At 32.3% G+C, this 21,890-nt stretch overlaps 1 protein-coding gene across 1 annotated transcript; it reads right to left on the bottom strand.

Annotated features, from left to right (window-relative positions):
* Positions 1-2,843: 2,843 nt before the first annotated feature.
* On the bottom strand, positions 2,844-15,275 carry LOC18053683. Its single transcript, XM_024177761.1, has 6 exons — positions 14,952-15,275; positions 13,171-13,446; positions 12,466-12,573; positions 4,335-4,512; positions 4,115-4,261; positions 2,844-4,024 (listed from the first exon to the last, which is right to left on the bottom strand). Exons 1-6 carry the CDS (start codon positions 15,273-15,275, stop codon positions 2,844-2,846), a joined length of 2,214 nt encoding a protein of 737 aa, XP_024033529.1.
* Positions 15,276-21,890: the final 6,615 nt, after the last annotated feature.

Below are 21,890 nucleotides of genomic sequence, written 5' to 3'. Positions count from 1 at the left end.
AAACTTAAAAGAAACATGAGTTTATTCCTCCTGTTATTCAACTAGTAAAGGAAACAAATCTCTAACTCCAATGATAAGCACACTCTCAATAAGGAACTTAATATGCAAAAAGTAATGACGAGGGGTGAGCCGTTAACTCGGTAAGTAAAACAATTCCCAACACACTAGGCCTATTGATACAAAAATATTGCAAGCCTTTTTTTTAGTAAAACATATATCATAATTCATAAATTTCATAAAACAACATATCACGATAAAATAACATAAATTCATAGTAATTTAGAATATCAATAGCATGGTTACTTATGAAAGCAAATCATATAACACATACACAGGAAATAAAAATGTTAGCTCATGTCATATAGTTTTACCTATAGTCCTGGTGACCCGACCAGAAACAGAATCAGAATCAGAATATCGTGTACATACTCAGAACAGAAATCCAGTACTAGTCCAAAACATATATGTATCGTATTATATGATCAGAATCAAAATCAGAATAGCTATGGACAATGAGCCAAAACATTCAAATTAGTTTTTCATATGTAATGACTTGTATGTGGTACTTTGCACTATATATGGCACTTTGCGGTTCTCTGGTCCTCAAGAGGTGCCTCCTATATAGGCCCCCATACAATCATAAATAATTTAAACTGTACATGGGCACAAAACATTCGTATCTGATTCATAAACATCCATAACAATAATTTAGGCTTGCAATATATTTTATAGACAAAATCATAAAATGCAACCATAATATTTTACAAAACTAATTTTGTTATGAAAAAACAATTGATTTTCAAAAAATTATAAAAACACATGTACTTATAGTAGTATCAAAATAATCATACTTATCTAGTACATTAAGAATGAAGTTACTTACCTCAATAAAAGAATTGATTTAACACACCTCAAAGTCTCTAAGAGCCTCCAACACCTCCAAAACCTTAAACAAATACAAGATTTAATTATTAAGAACTTATTCTAAGAATATGATTTTCTAATTCATACCCGTATAAGCTTGATTTTCATAATTTTAACTCTTAATCTAACAATGACATAATATTCTACAAAACTATTCTGGACATCCATGGGTACCTCATATAAAATTTTCAAGAGGATCCAATGCCAAAAACATTTTCAAAACTATTTATTTCTTTACAAATTCGAAATTGTTTTACAGTACCTTAACTGAACAGAACAAGTTCTGAGATTTTTATAAAATCAGATATTAATCATAAAATTATGAATTAAAACTGGAAATACTAGACACATATATTAAGTGCTAACTAAAATTTCAGAGGTGACGGTGATGCCCACAAGGCAATCTATTGTGAGCATTATATTTGGTTTCTTGTTATCAAAGACTGCATGAAATAGTGCAAAACTTGAATCTAAAGAATATAAATAGGAAGCAACTGAACCCATAAGAGGCCAAGCTCTAGTTGTGATGTTAATGGTACGATGAGTCGCTTAGTTAATTTCTTTCCTTTTTTTAAATAAAAATTTTGTCATCTCTCTAATTGATTGATAATTTTACAAGAAATAAGGAATTGAGATTAATATAACAGCAAGTGCAAAACTTGAAGTAAACTTTACCGTTGGTTAATCACTTGGACGCGAGTGTGATTTATGTGTAGTACGAGAAAGATATAACTAATAATAAGGTAAATAGGAGACTAAAAATTCATAATGGGATAACTAAGAAGTGGGGGCCGATGAGATAAATTGAGGAGTTCAAATATCACCACCTCTGAAACTTATCGTGCAAAGGCCTGATAGATTATTGTGTTTTTCGACTCAGATCCACAATAAACTTAGAAATATATTTGGGTAGCGTTTACTTCTCTAATTGAATGAAAATCTTGAGAAGTGTGAATTCTAAGATTGAGGGTGTGAAATGAGAGTGGAAGTAATTTGTTTACTTACATTTAAATTGAATGTCAAATAGGAATCAAAATTCCATTTATATGTTTACTTTGTCCTAGATTGAGACTGAATTGTTTCAAATTACAGTTTTACACTTATTTAAAGAATAATAGTTTTTAATTACAAAACAAATAAAAATATATATTTTTAAAATAAACTATTTTTATTATTAATTTTAATTATATAAATTAATAATAATTATTATTATTCTTAATTATGTAAATCATAATTTTTTAATTTTAATTTTATTTGTAAATTAAAACTTATTGATAAGAACAACACAAATGAAACATTATTATTAATAATACAATACAAAATTATTATTTTCTTAGAATAAATTATTTATTATTATTAATTATTAATATTAAATAAATATAATACTATTAAAATTAAATAAATATAATAATATTATATTTTCAAACAAAGTTAGTATAGTAATATTATTAATTCTTTACGAATATAATAATATATTTTTAAATAATTTTAATATTATTATCCTTAATAAATATAATATTATTAAATAATATGGTACAATTATTTTTAAATAAATGTAAAATTATTTTATTTTAATAAAAATAATTATAATATATTTAATAACAGAATAGTAAAAAAGGAAGAGGTGGGAGTAGGTTCTTATGAGAGTGGGAACTCCACTCCTTACTTCAAAAATGAGTGAGACCTATAGATGGGATTCCCACTCCCTTAAACGAATGAGTAAACGTTGTAGTAAAGATTCACACTCCCCACTCTGATTCCAATAAATAAGCACAACATTGGTGTAAACTTAGACCCCTGAACTAAATTAAGATACTCAAAAGTCTTGTAAATGAATTAAATTCTGTTGGGTAGCAAGAAAACAAAAATAATAATATTAAATTGGTTTCCTATAAAAAAAATTACACATATAACAATATTTACTGATGCAAAAGCTCAAGGGCTTTCAACAAAGTGCCTCCGAACCTGTTCAAATCAAGCTGCACGTTTTGTTTATCCAAGTACAAAGACTTGAAAGCACTCCATCCCATTTTTAAAATTGAAGAAGGATCTCTTACAACTTGATGATCAATTGGGTATTGTTGTATCAAAGTGCTTTCTTCTGCCTTTATCTTATACTCCAAGTACCTCAACTTCATAGCCTTTGAAGGCTCTTCAAAATAATCTCTCGCCAACCATTCAACCGCAATAGGAACGACTTGAATAAACACAGCATTTTCAGGAAGGAACACAATGTTGGCCAAGCCAGCTCCGTGAACTCCCAACAACACATCACAAGAATTCACAATTCTCGCGAATCTTGATAATCTCATATCCGCCTCTGCCACCACCACTTTGAAGCCTAATCTTCTAGCCATTCGAGCTATCTTACTGGCATTGGTAAAAGTTCTTGTTCTCTTCCGCGAGATTATCAGAAGCCGCGGCATTTTCTTTTTGCTTTCCTTGTTGTTGATTGTGATGGCAGTGGACTTTTGTAACGAATAACAACTTCTTAAGAATTGCTTAAAGTCTGTCATTGTATAAGATGACTTCGAAGGATCAATGATCAGCTCTTTCTGATCATGAGCTTTAAGCCCAATGATCCCTCCTCGGAAGCAATGAACCTTGCCAATATCATTTTCTTGATCAACGTCGATGATGTCATGATTTGATAACTTTTGCAGTAACTCTCGGAACTTGTCTATCCAATCGTACTTTTTATTGGTGACAAGAAATTGAACTTCTCCATTGAACTGTCTAGAAGTTAAATACAGCGGCACAATAATGTCTGTGAAGTCATGAAAGTGGTTTCCTGCGTATCCTCCATTGGAAAAAAGAATGGCTGGAACACCGTGATTTTGAGTGCATTTTGGGAGTTCTTGGCGATTCGTTACTGATTTTACAGCCCATTTCCTGACCCAATTCATTGCTGTTGAGTCTGCTTTACGAGCATAAGGTCTTATAATCCATGAGCGATTATTGATGCCGGCCGCTTCAGATGAAGAAATAAACACCGTGCCTGAACTTGCTTCAATCCTTATATCATCTTTGATGTCGCAAAATTCTGATCTTTGAGTTGTGCTGCAGTAGCTTGGTTCAATTTTCTTGTTGGGTAAAGAATCTGGAACTTCAGGAATTCATCAACACCTGGTTCAAAATCTCGGGCTAATTTTGAGTATGAGTTACGCACGTGGGCTTTATAGAAACTTACCTTTTACCATTTGTTCAGAATTGTTCATCGTAGCATTGGTTATTAGCAGCTGGGAGCTGCTGGTATTCTTGAATGTAAGCTGGAAACTGACTGTATCTTTGACCATTAGCTTCTTCAGACCAATGTCCATCGGCACCCGCAAATTTACTGCAAATCAAGAGCAGTGTTAGAGCTTCATAAGAAATGTCAAGTAGTAATATGTATAATAAGTAGTACTTACGAGCTGCTGGTAGAGGAGCCAAATAAGGCTTCAGCACAGTGCAGAAACTCAATGCAATAACAAATAAACCAATTAATGCCCCATATTTGAATTTTTTCTGCTCGTGCTTGCTAAAGCTTCGAGCAAGTATTGAATCATACAACATTTTCCTTCTCTTTTTCTCACTCAAAACGCAAAACTAACTCAATGCGTTTTCTAAAATGCCATTTTGCATTAAAAAAAAGAAAAAAATGATTGAAGCTCTCTATATTTCGTCTAATAAAGAAAGCCAAGATTATTTATTTAAACTTTTAATTATCGTGAATCACTATTGGGCAGCCAAGGAAGATAATTTGGATACCATTTTTTTTGAAAAAAAAAAAAAAGTGTTGGAGAAGGTAGAGGGGAGCTTTTCATGAATTTTGTGAATCATTGCTTAGCCACGTATACATGATTTTATTAAGCTGTATTGGATTTGATTTCTAACTTTCTTAAACCATCGGAAAAGGACATATGTTGGTGACTGCTGTTTGAGAAAAACAAACATATCTTTCGATGATTGCATTTGGTGATTTCTTGCATGTTCTCAGAACGAATTGCCGGCCACGGATTCCAGCAGCTTCGCAAGCTATCAAGCAGCTATCAGCCCAAACAATAATGCTATACTTTAGTAAAGTTAATACTAGAGGAATTATCATAATCCATAGGGTGCGACTACGTTACAATTATCACAATCCATAGGGTGTGACTATGCTATAGCATTTGTGCGTAACATCCATCATATTTTACATTATTGGTAACAAATTTTATGAAATTGGCGGACATTACTTATGTACAATTTATGTATTTGCGCAATGTGTGCTACAAAGCATTTGATATATTTAACGGCAATGCTGTTATTAATAACGAAAAAAATTGTAACTAATGACGAAAAATTGTAATGGTTGTTATTTACCGATGTTGCACTCTGGTTGTGTTCGAAAATAAAATATATCAAAACTGCAAACCTAAGGAATGCCGACAGTGGGTTAACTCAGTTGCCCGAGTTTGTTTCGAAGTTGAGGTATCCAAATAAAAATTGCTTGATGGAATGAGACATTGTAACAATCTCTGTCTTCTTAGTTTGGGTAGGATGCATGATGAGGCCAAATTAGGAGTGCTTGGTATTTTTTTAAGGTATTTGTCCTTTTCCAAGGAATACGAGCGTGCATTAGAATAATTAGATTCTTTAAAACTTATTTATTGTTGTTAATGGATTAAATAATAATGGAGAAGTTGATGCATTGTTATCACAAAAATACTGCAATTAAATTAATCATGTATTCATGGATATCTATCTCACTGGGTGAAAGATAGAACATATCTTTCTATAATTGGATTTGGATTTGAGTTTTGTCTGGCACTTTTACGCATACGCAAAAGATCCATATCTAACCAAATTCTTTGACATATTTGAGAAGCATTATCGCTATAAGTCAATGTTTGGTAGAAAAGGTATTCATTTTATTTAATTCAGTCCAATGATAAATGGATGAAAATATAATTACTACTTTTTAACTTTAAATGCTTATACCATTAGATTGAGTGGATTCAATATATGAAAATTTTAAGTTATCATTTTAAGTTAAAGGGAATTCTACCTTCTTTTATAATACAGTAATCTTTTTAAAAAGTAGAGGGATGGCAAAATTCGAATCAATTTTTAAATTCCTACCTCTCTTATGATTCAAAATTTCAAATTCTAAGTATGCAATAAAATAAATAAAGTGGCTTCAAAACTAGGGATGGCAATTGTACCCGCAAACCCGTCCAAACCCACCCGCCAAAACCCGCCCGTTGCGGGTAATTTTATCCGTTGCGGGCGGGTTTAATATTATAAATTAAAACCCGCACATAGATGCGGGTGAGTTTGGTATTAACCTTATACCCGGTGGATACCCGCATGGATATCCACCAAACCCGCAATAATTTTTTTCAAATATTTTTAATTTAATTTAAATATAAAAATATATAAAGAAAATAATGTAATTAATCAAATTACCAAATAGCCAAAGGCTTAAAGTTGTGTATGTGTGTATATGGCTTATCTCCTATTCTAAAGTCATAACCTAAAGAAAACTAAAGACATTTCCCTTCGAATTAATATTTGAAAATATTAATCTTAATTATTATTATAGGCATTATGTTGGATGGGTGCTTATAGTGGTGAATAAAATGAATATCTTCTCTTGGATCTTGTTTTAAATGAAAATATAGAATGTAATTATGATTTTTAGATATTAGTTTGTGCTTTTTAAATAGATTTGTGTAATTTATACTTAAATTTGAGAATTTGTGTTGAATTGATGTGGAAATTTTACTTTTTCATTTACATTGTTTAAATATAAAATTGAATATGTTATATGGAATTTGAGGTTATTATTATAAATTTATATATTAAAAATTTGTGATTTTAAATACGGAAACCCGCAAAAAATCCGCCGGATACCATTGCGGGTTTGGTAATTGTTAAAACCCGCTGCGGGTGGGTTTTTTAAAAAAAATTAAAACCCGTTGCGGGTTGCGGGTGGGTTTGGTAATTTAAATTTTGTGCGGGTTTGGGTTTGGTAATGACAAACCCGCTGCGGGCGGTGCCCATTGCCATCCCTATTCAAAACCAATAAACCATCCTTCAGACAAATTATAGATTCCTAATTTAAACCAAGATAAACCATAAATTCCCCAATTCATCAAAATACACAGGTAAAATTACCTTGTGTGAAGTCCATAATTGGTGAATACTGAACAATATACTTACATAAGGCCAAGAATATACAACTTGCATACAAAAGCCTTACAAAATGAAATCACGCACGACACACTAATTTAGTGACTAAAATTTATGCTTACGAAAGACAGCCAAAGACCTTAATATAACTCATTAGATAATTTTTATGAATACATTATCAACATATAAATTATTTGAACAATTTAACGGCAAAAATAGACTTAGGTTCGATTAGTTATAGTTTTTGAAAAAGCCTATTCAAGAAGAGTTTTTGTAAGTACAGATTTTATAAATAGAACTTTTATTAAAAAAAGTTTGAATTTTTTGGTTGTTAAGACATGAGTTTTTACTAAAATTATAGAACTACTTTAATAGATAAGTTTTTGAAAATTATGTTATAAAAAAATGAAATAAGATTGTGAAATAAAATAAAGATACATTAAATAATTTAACTCAAGTAAGTGGTAACCCTAACTTATCTTGATCGAAGCCATGCCCAAAGACTCCGATCCCTTTTTTCTCTTCCAACTTCATTAACTTTGCAGTAAACAACGGCCTTCTAATAGCCAGCAAGTCTTAAAAGCTCTACAACCTCTACTCTCAAAATTTGAATTTTTATCAGTAGAGACAAAGTAGCTTATGTAATCACCAAAAGCTTGCTCAAAATGTAAACAAACAATACTAAAAATTTTGTAAAATGCTTATTAAATTAAACATATGCTTATTTCTACTAGATAAATTATATAAAAAATACACTCACAGCAACAAACATAACATGTAAACATGTCATAATAACATTGAATAATTGTTTAAAAAAAAACATTGAATAATTGTTTCATGGTTTCTGAAGCGATCGAAAGCCCATTTAGGACCGGCATTTAGACAATGGACTTGGCCTAATGTTGTTACAATGAGGCCCGGTAGAAGTACACGAACTCTAGACATTAGACCCAGGAATCCATTTATTTTCCGTAATCTTGAAAATATGATGCGGTATCTGATATTAACACATAAGTATTCTATCTGAGAGTTATATACTGTATAACTACTAAAAAATTATTAGGATGATTTTTTTATGTAATCAACGCCCATTTAGACAGATTTTCCAAAGTTACAGTTTATTTTATTTGAGTTCACAATTCTCAAGAAAATTTTGAAAAAATTCATTATTATAATAATATGAATCATTCATGTTTCAAACTTTTTTTATTAATTAATCAACAATCGCAATCTTAATATATATGTAATAGATTTTGGAAAATTTGCATTCTAAATAGATTTAGGTGTGAAAAAGGATAAGCAGATTAAGCATTGTAAATTTTATAAAGATAATTAATGGGTATATAATTTTAGGATTAAATCGGTACACCAAGTAATATAATTTTAAAAAATTTATAGTGTAGGTTACACACACACACACATGGGTAGGGATAGGTAAAGTCATTAAAATTTTAGTTCTTATCCCTTTGAGGATCTAAGATGGAGTGACTAGTTAAAAAAGTTGCTTAAAATCCACTCAATCAAATCCTTCGGGACAAAACTAAAATTGATATTGTTAATAGAAGCTTAATTAGTTGTAAGGGCAAAATTAAGAATATATAGTATTTGATTTCAAGTTATACTAAACTAATTCTAGATAATAAATTAGGGCAATAAGATTAAATATATTTTAACAATATTGGTAATATAGAATAGGTATACAGCTCCTAAATTTTTTTTTTTCAGTAAATGTAGTTTGTTAATTTCAAGTCATATTAAAATATTTAGATCCATCACATAATATTTATATGATAGCTGTTTAATTGTTGGATAAATTTCAATTTACCCCCACATAAAATGATAATTTTAAATTTATCTTTCAAGATTTTGAAACATGAATTTATTCTTATTTACCATTAAGAAGAAAAAAAAAATCATCACACTCCCATTTGCCTTAATACTTCAAATCGTACATGACTAATAACGTATATAATTGCAAGATTCATAAAGGCAAGATAAGTAGGGAATCCATTTTCTGAAAAAAAAAATGTTGAATAAAAATGAAAGAGAGCAAACAGAAAAAGTAATAAAACTTACCATTAACGTTCCATGTCATTGAATATCTATTAAATATTAACCACTCATTCATCTTTGATATAAAGGCTTAAAATCAATTTTAAAATTTTGTGTAAATTAAAGAAGTCATCGATCCTTCCGAGTTCCCATATCATTTAATAATAAATAATTTATAATTTATTGGCGAGCATTGTATGAGTGGAGCAATAAATTCCGTTTGGGAGGGGAAAAGATTACCGCAATAATAATAATATATCAACACTATACAACTTTTTTTTCCTTTTTTTTTAAGCTTTTAAGAAATACAAAATATATAATAAAAATAAAGAAATCTCGAGCACTGCAAGAGGTCTTGTTATCATTTGTACTATTACTCCCACAACTAACTACAGTATTACTTATCTTTTTATTTATTTAAACATGACATACCAGAAACACTATGCTTGTAAAATTTATATTCCATACCTACATACAAAGTGATATAAAATGACATTTAGTGGTGCCTTCATATCACTTTGTATATATGTATTTGAAATGCAAACTTTTGAAATTATGACACTTAACCATTTTTATCAAAGTTTCTCTTATATTGAGAGACTACAAGAAGATCAAGATCATCCAAATTCATTGTCTTATCAAAAATATTATTATGCTTTGTCTTTATTTTCTCGTGTCATTGATATCACTGACCATTGGTTCTTACCTGAAAATATTAGATTAGAAAACTTATTCATGAATGACATTTATCAATATATGAATTAGAAATGGTATATTCAACTAAATTTGTACTAAAGTACCTGTAGAAGATTCCATATTCTTCAATTGAGAAAAGAGCATGTAGTCGAGCGAGTTATTGCTTCTGGTTTTAGATGGTATATATAAACATTCTTTGGGTACTGTTGAATTTCCTTATTCGGATTTCACTTTCAAAACGATTGAGTTTTCGATTCGGGTATGGACATGTTTCTATTAATTACCAATAAAAAAGCACAAAATAATTTTATGTGAACTAATACTTTATTTGATAGTTATTTGGTAGTTCTTTCTCAGTATCAAATATTAGCTAAACTAATACTCCTTTTAATCTGACATCAAACATGATAATAATAAAAATAAACTTCTTTATTTTGTTTTCTAGGACACCTGTAATTGCATTACATTATGGAGATTGGAGTCATCGATATTGACACACGTCATTGGTTTTGTCATATTCTAATTGAATTGTAATAAAAATTCATACTGAAAGAAAAATATTTAAGGATTCTAGAAATACTTTTCTTCTCAAATTAAGTAGCGGAGTAACTAAGTGTTGGATCATATTAATGGTCGGAAAAAAATCACGAGCGGAAATCTCCCTCTAATAACAATATAAATGCCCTCATTTTTTATGAGTTGCTCAAAGTTCTTATTCTTTCTTCTCACCTTTTCTCTCTCTACTCATCACGTTCTTAATTTTTAAGGCAATTTTTTTATATATCTTGGAAACTAACATGGGAAGTGTATTTTAAATCAACTTCCTTCAAATCCTCATAATCGCATATGGTAACTGCTTACCATGTGCAGATCGGGTCGGGTTGGCCCATCATGGGCAACCCACCCTTCTAACATCTCCCACTCGCACATGATGAGACGACGTCAAAACAGTAGAACAATGAACAAAGGAACAATGAACAACCAAATATCTTCAATCATACAGGCAAATACACCATGTGACCATGAACATATCCAAAAACCCATTCAGTGAGCCAAAAACATATCTCAATTGCTAACTCAAGCAAGAGATGTCTCAATTGCAATCATATGCAAGAGAGTTTCAAAATATGTTCATTGTATCTCAGATTTAATTTATTTTAATACTTAACCACTCTAAATCCCTTCGATATGCTAAAATTGCGCAATTTCTTTATGTATTCACAATTGTAATATCCTAAAGATATTATACAATTGGTCGACCGATGAATCACGTAAAAGAAAAATTAAATTTTCCCAACGCACTCATGTCCATCAATTTAGAATAGTCGCTTTCCTTGTTATGTTTCATAGACTGAATTATGTCAAGATTATAGATAACATGCTAAAGTAGCAGACACCAGTCTGAGATATCAGAAACATAGTTGATGGTCATAAGAATACCAAGATTGACTTGTAGAAAGTCATATGGCACTTACACAATGAGGAAGAAGGAAGATTCTCTCATTTTTCATTTCGGTCACCAAGCACGCGTGGTATGATACATGCATTACAATGAATCTTCCATTTCAGGGCGTATGTCTCATTAAATCAATTCACTGTACGGATCTTAGTCCGGTAGCTCTTTTACAACGCCTGAACTGAGTTCTTAAAATGAATACTTTCCTCTAGTGTTAAAATAAAATCTCAAATCTGGCTTGAATCAGGTCTCTATGATGGTGGGATACATTATAGTTGTTCTACGATAAAAATAGTGTAAGACCTCATCTTGATTCTAATCAAAGCGACAAAACTTATAGAATAACTACTTTTATTTGGCTTTTAAACAAACACATTGTTTTATTATTCTATTTGTCTCATCTCAGCTTACTCCTAGAGCAACTAAGGCGACCACTCATGTAAGAAAGCCGATCTTGACTTGACAACATACTTTTATAAGTGTGTAAATATGTCTTTTATAGAATAAATTAAAACAAGAGACATCATTTCATTTCAAAATAACTCATGCATTAAAGATGTTTACAACAAATAAGTACATCTTAACAGTATCAATTTACAATCTATGCAGCCCCAATGATTTAGTATGCAAGGCGAATACATCCCTCATTAAGAGCTTTGGTAAGTGGATCAACTATCATGCTATGTATAGACATTTATTGTATGACCACTTACTTCTTCACTAAAATTTCTATGATGAAATTGTATTTAATCTCAATGTGTTTCGTCTTGCTATGGTATTTGACATCTTTTGAGAAAGAGATAGCAGCTTGACTGTCACAATAGATAGTCACTAGATTATCACTGTTAATATTAATCTCTAAGTCCTCTATAAATCTCTTAAGCTACGCAACTTCTTGCATTGCTACAAAACATGCAATATATTTGGCTTCCATCGTTGATAAAGTCGTGCATGTATGTTTCTTACTACTTCATGTAATTGCTCATATATTTAGTAAGAATACATATCCTGAGGTTGATTTGCGCTCATCTAGATCACTACCCCAGTCAGCATATGAATATAAGTCGCAAACCACCTCCTTAATAGCATAAACAATAATTTGCAGTGACTTTAAGATATACTAAAATCCTTTTAACAGCACTCCAATGCTTCTGACTAGGATTAAATTGGTATCTACTCACCAGTCCTACAACATAACTGATATCAGGATTTGTACACATCGTGGCATACATGAGACTTCCAATGGCATTTGTATAAGGAACTCTAGCCATTCTCTCCTTTTCTTGAGTCTTGGGACACATATCCAAACTAAGAGATTATCCTTTGGCTATAGAGGTATTCTTTGGCTTACAATCAGCCATGTTGAACCTTTCAAGGATCTTCTTAGTGTAAGACTCTTGTGACAGAGGTAGAAGTTTCCTTGAACGATCCTTGAGAATTTTGACTCTTAAGATATAAGTTGCTTCGCCTATATATTTCTTGTCAAAATTTGAATATAGTCAATCTTTAACAGTATTGACAAACTCTTTACTGTTTGCTGCCAACAATATATCGTCCATATATAAAGACAATATCGTAAAAATGTTTTTAGGCCTTTTAATGTACACACAATGGTCTTCCTCAACTATCCTAAAGCCATAAGAAATTATAACTTGATGGAACTTAAGGTTCCATTGTCTAGAGGATTGTTTAAGGCCATTAATAGATATCTTAAGCATTCATACTTTGTGCTCTTGGCCTTTAGCAACAAAACCCTGTTGTTATTGCATATAAATTTCTTCTTCTAGTTCTCCATTGAGAAATACAGTTTTTACATCCATTTGATACAATTCAAGGTTTAGATGTGCAATGATAGCCAAGATTAATCGTATAGAAGCAAACCTTACCACAGGAGAAAAGGCCTCTTCGTAGTTTATTCCCTCCTTTTGGGTATAGCCTTTAGTGACTAATCTTGTTTTGTATATCTCGATTGTTCCATCCATTTTACGTTTTGTTCGGAGAACCCATTTATTTCCGATAGCTTTACGATTAGGTAGAAATTCAATCAAGTCCCAAGCCTGATTGATTTTCATAGACTTCATCTCTTCTTCCATTACTTTTATCCACAAATTCCTAGCAGACGATGTGAAAGGCTCATCAAAAGTATTTGGCTCCTCATTATCCTGTAAAGTAATCATAAAAGCTTATCCTTCAATTTCAAAAAGACGACGAGGAATTGGCTTACGACTACTCTTCCGAATCGATTTCTCAATTGGAATCGAAGTGTCCGGTGTTTGACTCTCACTCAGAGTAGCAATCCTCGAAGGATTCATACTAGTGCTAACACCGACATTATAAGTGATAACTTCATTTGCATCTTCTAATTCATTAAATTGAAAATCCTTATCAATTTCTTTAATGCTAGGAAATTCATTTTCTAAAAAATTAACATCCTGTGATTCCAGTTCGGTCACAGCTCCACTTTCATGCTCACCAATGAACACATATCTTTTGAAGTGGTCTGAGTATTTAATAAAGATACACTTTTTACCCCTAGCTCCCAATTTTCCAAACTTATGGATAGAGTTATGAACATAATCTGCAAACCCCTAAGGTCGCAGATGAGATAGGTCGGGTTTCCTACTTGTCCATAACTCATATGGAGTGGAACTGATTGATTTTGAAGGAACTCAGTTAAGTATATAGACAGCAATTAACAATGCATCTCCCCATTATGATATTAGAAGATTTGATTGCGCCATTATTGACCTAACCATTTCCAAAAAAAGTTTTATTTCTTCTTTCCGCCACACTATTTTATTACGGAGTTCCAAGAATAGTCAACTGTCTATTTATTCCTTTCTCATTACATAGTTCCTTGAACTATTTCGAAAGGTATTCACGTCCCCAGTTAGTTTTTAGAACTTTAACATTACTGTCCAGTTGATTATCTGCCATATTTAGACATAATCTAAAGCAATCCAAAGCTTCTTATTTGTGAGAAATCAAGTAGACATAACCGAAACATGAATAATTATCAATGAATGTTATAAAATATGAAGCTCCATGTTCAGCCCTTACATTCATTGGACCACAGATGTCAGAATGGATTAATTACAATAGTTTTCCAGCTGTAATTCCTTTATTGAATGGTTTTCTAGTTATTTTTCTGACTAGATAATTTTCACATATGGGCAATTCAACCTTAGTGAATGGACCCAACATGCCATTTCTCCAAGTCTATGCATTCTTTCTTGCCTTATGTGACCTAATCTAATACAATGAAACCACTAACCAAATGCCCAGTTGCAATAAAGACTGAATTTAGAAAAATCTCCAAACAAACACCATGAAAGTTTAAATTATATCCTAATTCAAGAAGAATAGGAACAAAAACTAAGTTTCATTGAATCTTCAGTGCATAAAGGACATCAGATAACAAAAGAATACGACCACCACGCAAAGTCAAATTGCAGGAGCATATTCCTTTTGCTTCAAATCTAGAGTTACTGCTAATGTATATTCATATATTCCCTTGGCTAATTCGACGATACTCTACAAATGCATCACGATCACGAACTAGACAATTTGTTGCTCCTGAGTCTACAGTTCACATAGGACGAGAATCAGTTATGTGTACAGAACTCGTAACTAACACATAATTTAATAAAGTGGAGTTGGGCCTCACTTTTTTTAGCTCAATGCACTCAAAAGCAAAGTGACCCAGCTTGCTATAATTATAGCATTTCATCTTGGATTTTTCCTTTTTCTTATCAGCACATCTACCCCTTGGGCGCGTCTTAATATCTGACCTCTTCTTATTATGATCTGATCTCTCACCCTTTTGGTTACCCTTATGACCCCTTTTGCGTTTGAAGTCTAAAGCTTTGCGCGAACTTGACTCGACCATATAAACACGATCAAAAAGCTTAGCTACCTCAAGGCATTTTGCTTCTAGCTCTAGGTGATGTTCTATATCATTGAAAGTTCTGATACTTTTATTGTGAGTCATATTCATCTTCATATATTCCCAGGAATCGGGCAGAGATCTTATTGCTGCCTAAACTTGTTATTCATGAGTCAGAATATGCCCAGCAGCCTTAAGCTCACATGTCATGTTTGACATCTCCCTTAGATGTTGCCTCATAATATAATTCTGGCACTTCCGATAAGAATCAAACTTGATCGTAAGCCTTCTCAGCTTAGTGGTCAAAGTGCCACTAAACTTATCTTTCAGAGCAAGCCACATCTCTTAAGCAGTCTCATATTTCTTAAACTCACACATGAGGTCATCTTGCATGTTGCTCAACATTGTTATGCAAGCACTGCTATTGTTCTTTTTCAAGGCTTGGTAAGCCTCAAGATCCCTCCCGTGTTGAGTAGTATTGCCATGCTCAGGCTCAGTTAAGGTGTTGTTGAGAGCTTCTAGAGTCTCTTGCTCTTCAAGGATGCACTGAATCTTATAGTGCCAAATATCATAATTGCCACTATTTAGCTTATCGCTTTGTTCAACTCGGCCACAATGTTTTTAGATGTAGAAGTCATCTTAATTTTCTTATAACACATAGACAATTCAAAATACTATCAATAAAGACATCTAACAATTACACACAAACAATTAGTTTTGCCGCAAATGTAAACTAAAAAATATGACAAATTAATATCGAGAATAGAATCAAAAGGTCATCGAAAGTTCCAATCATCATCCAATTCCCCTTATTATATTCATCATTAATTCGATTTTAATAAGCAAAATTATTGTTCTAATCATGAATTCATCAAATTCAATTTGATCAGAACTCCTATTCAATAGAATAATTCATGAGATATCGTAAAAACATACATGGAGTTGAGCAACAACTAATGTAGAAATTTAATTAAATAAATAGCAACTAGACTTGATAATTTAGCCCGACCTTAATTTTAGCCCAATTGACCCGACCTTAGTTTTTAGGGTTTTAGCCTGAATTTTCGGGTTTCGGGTCGGGTTCGAGCCAAAATTTTAAGGTTCGAACAAATTTAAGATGAAAAAAAAAGCTAACACATGCACACATCACAACATCACACAACACACGCACACAACTGTCAACACGCACACTTCATAGTTCACAGTCTTTACTCTCTAAACCGTAAATCACACACACACACAAAATACCCTTATCTAAATTCTCAAAAACCCTAAGCTAGCCACCCAGCCCGCTGCCGAATTAGCCAACATCGTGACCGTCTGCTACATGCCAGCCAATCAGCCGCGTCTCGCCGTCGTGTGTCTTGATGTCGCGTGTCTCACTGTCGCGTGTCTCGCCAATCAGCCATTGTGACCGTTCGCGATGCCGCGACGTGAGTGAACTAGCCAGCCGCCCTTTGCCGCGTCCGCCTGCCAGCCAACGGCCAACGCACACGTTCTGCCGCCGGCATTACCACATTTCTTTATGAAGCATTGGTAATTTTAATTTCATAAACGGTAATTAATGTTTTTCAATTATGTAGTTACTGGCTTACTGTAGATTAAGTTTAACTATATTTTAATTTTATAATTTCATAAATATTAATTTATTTTTTCATTTAAACTTATAAATTTATTTATAATTTTAGCTAATTATATTCATAATGATTATGTAGTTACCATAAATATTATATTTTAGCTAAATATAAGTTTAATCATATTATGAGTTTATGAATTAACTTAAAATGATTATAAATGATTATGTAGTTACTGTAAATTAAGTTGAATCATATTTTAAGTTTCTAAATTAACTTAAAATTTATAAGTTCAATCATATTTTAAGTCTATAAATTAATTGCAAATTGTTACACATTTAATTTAGGTCATTATGTCAAATTCATGTGAGGATTCTCATGTTGGCGAAGAGAATACAAATGATGCCATTCCTCTTGAAGGGGTCCAAGAAGTTGAAGGAGTTGAAGAGGCATCCCGTGGTGATGATGGGGTAGAACAAAGTAGTAATAAAAAAAAGCGAGGTATGCGAGAACCTTCTTATGTTTGGGGACACTTCACCAAGGTAACCATTAATGGTGAATTGAAGGCGAAATGTAATCATTGTCAAGCTAAGTTGGTAGCATCTAGTCATAATGGAACCTTACATTTGGATAGACATTTGAAAAAATCATGTAAGGCAAAGGGTGTTCCCTCAGTTCTTGATAGCTTACAAAAAACTCTTAGTGTGACGAGGAAAGATGATGAAACAAGTTGTATTGAGACGAGAGAATTTGATCCAATTGTTGCTCGGCAGAAGATAGCAACCTTGGTTGTAAAGCATGAGCTACCACTTAATTTTTTGGAATATGAGGCATTTAGGGATTTGATGTCTTATGCCAACCATTTGCTGAAGAGTTTGAGTAGAAACACTTTAAAGAGTGAGATTCTTAAATTGTATCAAGCTGAAAAGGCAAAAGCAATGGCTTTGTTGGAGAATAATGATAGTAGGGTGGCAATTACTACAGACATGTGGACTGCGAATAATCAAAAAAAGGGTTACATGGTTGTTACGAGACATTTTCTGGATAAGTCTTGGCGGTTACAAAGTCGAATTTTAAGGCATTTTTCTTATTACCTGATATTTATTTTAATTCAGTTTAATTAATTCTAAAATTTAAATTTTTGGTGATGAATAGGTTCATATATTTGCAAAGTCGATATTATGTTTACTTATTTCTAATTCAATTTAATTAATTCTAAAATTTAGTTTTTTGGTAATGAATAGGTTTATATATTTGCCGGCTCCACATACCGCTGAATTTCTTTCTGAAGCATTTTTTAAATGTATGTTGGATTGGAATGTGGAAAGAAGGACATCGGTTGTAACTTTAGATAATTGTTCCACCAATGATGCCATGGTTGATAGGTTAATGGGATTGATTCCAGTTGATTCTATGTTAATGGGTGGGAATTTTTTTCATATGAGGTGTGTGGCTCATATTTTAAACCTAATTGTGAAGGAGGGGATGAAAGTGATTGAGGAGTGGATTAAAAAGATTAGGGATAGTGTGGCTTATTGGACGGGCACACCAAAGAGGGTAGAAACTTTTGAGATGGCTGCGCAGCAATTACAAGTTAAGTGTGAGAAAAAGTTGGTACTTGATTGTGTAACTAGATGGAATTCTTCATATGTTATGCTTGATGTTGCTGTGAAATATAAAATAGTCTTTTTTAGACTGCAGTAGCAAGACAAACACTACACCTCTTTGCCAACAGATGAGGAATGGGAGATGGCTGAAAAGATGTTGGAATATTTGCTATCGTTTTACTCTATGATAGAGTTATTTTCAGGTACACAATATCCCACATCTAATCTTTTTTTTTTCCAATGATATGTGAAATGAGGATTAATTTGGATGAATGGGAGCTTTCTAATGTGCCTGTGGTTAGAGAAATTGCTGGTCAAATGATTATGAAATTTGATAAATATTGGGCCCAAATTCATGGGATTTTGGTGATGGCAGTTATTCTTGATCCGGGGTTTAAGATGCAATTGGTTAATTATTGTTTTCCACAACTTTATAGTGAGGGTGCTGCAAATGAGATTCAAAGGGTGCGCAATTTAAGTAACGATTTGGTTAAGTTTTATGAAGGTAAGAGTGGGAATGTGAGTGATGCGGTTGTTGGTGAATCTTCTTCGGCCGATGTTCGTTTTAATTTTAATTTAGGAACTGGCTGTAAATTTTTTGATATAAGTAAGTTTGAGGCATTTGCAAGCCAAAATAGTGAGACCATTGTATCGAAGTCCGACCTTGAGAGGTATTTAGAAGAGCCTTTAATTAAATTTACTTCGGACTTTGATATTTTGAATTAGTGGAAAGTGAACCAAGGCAAATACCCTATTTTGGCTCAAATGGCCAAGGATATCTTAGTCGTTCCCGTGACAATCGTTGCCTCTGAATCGGCATTTAGCACTGGAGGTAGAGTCTTGACTCCACATCGGAGTAGACTTCATCCTACGACATTGGAAGCGCTTATGTGCAGTCAACATTGGCTATGGGCAAACTCCAAAGGTATGAATATAAATAATGTACAAAATATTTAAATAATTGGTTTAGTAATAATTTTATAAACTTGAATTATTTTCTCATTTTCTTTTTTTTTTTTATAGGTAAAATTCTCGAAAGTGAAATTTTTAATGGAGAGGAATTTATGGATGAAGATGAAAGTGGCCCGCAAGTGTTGGAGTAGTTCGTTTTTTTCTTAAAAAAAGTTTGGTTGTGGAATTGAATTATGAGTTTTTATTTGTATAATTGTATAAGACTTTTTTTTTTATGTTGGGTTATGGAACTAAATTGTGTATTTTTATTTATATAAGACATGAGTTTTTTATTTTTTATGTTGGGTTGTTGAATTGAGTTGTAGATATCTAGAATGGTTGTGGAATTACATTGTGTGTTTTTAATTTAATTGTATTATGTATTTTTCATGTTGGATTTTGGAATTGATTTGTGTGTGAAATGGTTTTGGAAATGATTGAAATGGTTGTGGAATTGATTGAAATGGTTGTGAAATTGGTTGTGGAATTGATTGAAATGGTTGTGGAAAGTAGAATTGAATTGTGTTTGAAATGGTTGAGGAATTGCCGAATTAGTTGAAATGGTAGTGGGTGGGACATGAGATTTGAATTGTGGGTGGGAAATGGTTTCGGTAGGGTCGGGCCCGACCCGACCCTAACTATAAAGAGATAGGGCTTTTTTAGGGTCGGGCTTTAATTCTTTGTTGATCGGGTCGGGTCGGGTTTGGCCAAGCCCGAGCCCGACCCGACGTTTTGCCATCCCTAATAGCAACATATTGTTCAACCAACAAAATAAAAAAAAATCACAAATGAAAGAAATGACCAAACATAATTAAACTAATATATAGACTCTTCTACATGCTCTTAAAATATTCTTTTTTACTCGTAACTCTTTCATCTAACTTATACTTGAGTCTATGTTCATATAAAAATAATTGTTCTTTCTTGATGATTCTATTTATAGTTTTCTCATACCATAATTTCTACCCTCTACCAAGGTGACTGGCTTGTCTAACATTCTGATGGTTCGTGTGAATGCTAAGTATTGAGGTTCACCTCATCTTTGAAGTAAGATGGCGCTCCTCCATTAGCTCAATTTTACACCTCAACATATAATATGCGTTCGAGGGGTTCTTGATCTCCTCTAACATGCGAGCCTTGACAAGTGTATTATCATCATCAGGTAAGGAATTGATGAGGATTCGTTGATAATTATCTCAGTATATTCATACACATAGTATGATCAGGATCCATACTATAATTTTCCATTTTCTTCACAAGTTCTTCATAAGATAAGTCATCATTAGTTTCAATTAGATCAATGGGTGCAAACCAAGCTCAATACGTCATTAATCCCTCTTCCTCAGTCCACAATTTTCTAACGAGAGGCATCTAAGACAAATACAATAAAATTCATATTAGTGATTGTTAACAACGATTAAAACACGAGAGATAATCAAATTTCAGTCATTTTCCATGAAAGAAATATTTTCGAGCTCCCACTAGAGTGAAATATTTATTAATGTATAATGCGCATCCAAGAAATAATATATATTTGATCCAAAATTTATTTCAAAATTAATAATTAAAAAACTTTGATTTCAAGTTAAAAATAAATAGAAAATTAAATTTTGGATCAAACAGCACAAACGGAGCCCAAATCAAAGTTCCGAATAGTTAGATACATTGAAAATATTAATCTGGACACATTATACTACACGCACAGTTAGGCGCGTGCATTCCACACGTGATACAGTGCTTGCTACAGTACTGATACAATATCATGCACTCCCTATGTGCATAATTGGAGAGTGGGATCCACGCGTCGCATCTTTCAGCTCTGACTACCTTTAGACTTGATTTTTTGTCCTGATTCCAATAGTGGCTTTATATTTTCAATCGGAGCTCAGAATACGCCGAAATCATTCAAAAATCGAATCTGAAACTATTCATCATCTTCTCCAAAATTAGGGTTTCTAAAATTTTGTAACCTTAATGTGACCGGATTCATATTTTGGCCATAACTTTCTCGTTTTAAGTTTGTTTTTAAGAAATCACATATTGTTGGAAAGCACTTAAAAAATATCATATTGTTGGAAAGCACTTAAAAAATATCTTTCTACTGATATGTAACACACAATGTCAGATTGCCTAGATCAAAAGATATGATCAAATAAAATTTCAGGTTTTATGTTTTAATTAGGTTTCATACAAATTAAAACCTAAGTCGCATTTATGTAATTCAATTTCATAATTTTACTACGATTCTAGCATTCCACAACATAAATTGAACAGCTACCAAATTATATATTTCATGAAAAATAATTAACACATGAAATTCATACATTTTTCATGAAATAAACTCAACCATTCATATGAATCCAACACAAAAACATGCTCTGATACCAATGAAGAAAAAATAATTAAGGATTCTAGAAATACCTTTCTTCTCGAATTAAGCAGTGGAGTAACCAAGTGTTGGATCACGTTAATGATCATAAAGAAATCACAAACTGAAATATCCCTCTAATCACAATATAAATTCCCTCATTTTTTATGAGTTGCTCAAAGTTCTTATTCTTTCTTCTCACCTTTTTCTCTCTCTGCTC

The sequence above is a fragment of the Citrus clementina genome, unplaced genomic scaffold, assembly GCF_000493195.1.
Source record: "Citrus clementina cultivar Clemenules unplaced genomic scaffold, Citrus_clementina_v1.0 scaffold_1, whole genome shotgun sequence".
Classification (NCBI taxonomy): Eukaryota; Viridiplantae; Streptophyta; class Magnoliopsida; order Sapindales; family Rutaceae; genus Citrus; species Citrus x clementina.
The sequence above is the reverse complement of the archived record's forward strand: the minus strand, read 5'-3'. Positions and strand labels throughout refer to the sequence as shown.

Coding starts and splice junctions, on each gene's coding strand:
- LOC18053683 (XM_024177761.1), bottom strand. CDS start 15,275: ATGACTCACAATAAAAGTATCAGAACTTTCAATGATATAGAACATCAC. Junction 13,447..14,951: donor AGTGCATTGAGCTAAAAAAA/GTGAGGCCCAAC, acceptor ATTACTTTACAG/GATAATGAGGAGCCAAATAC. Junction 4,262..4,334: donor GGCTCCTCTACCAGCAGCTC/GTAAGTACTACT, acceptor CTTGATTTGCAG/TAAATTTGCGGGTGCCGATG.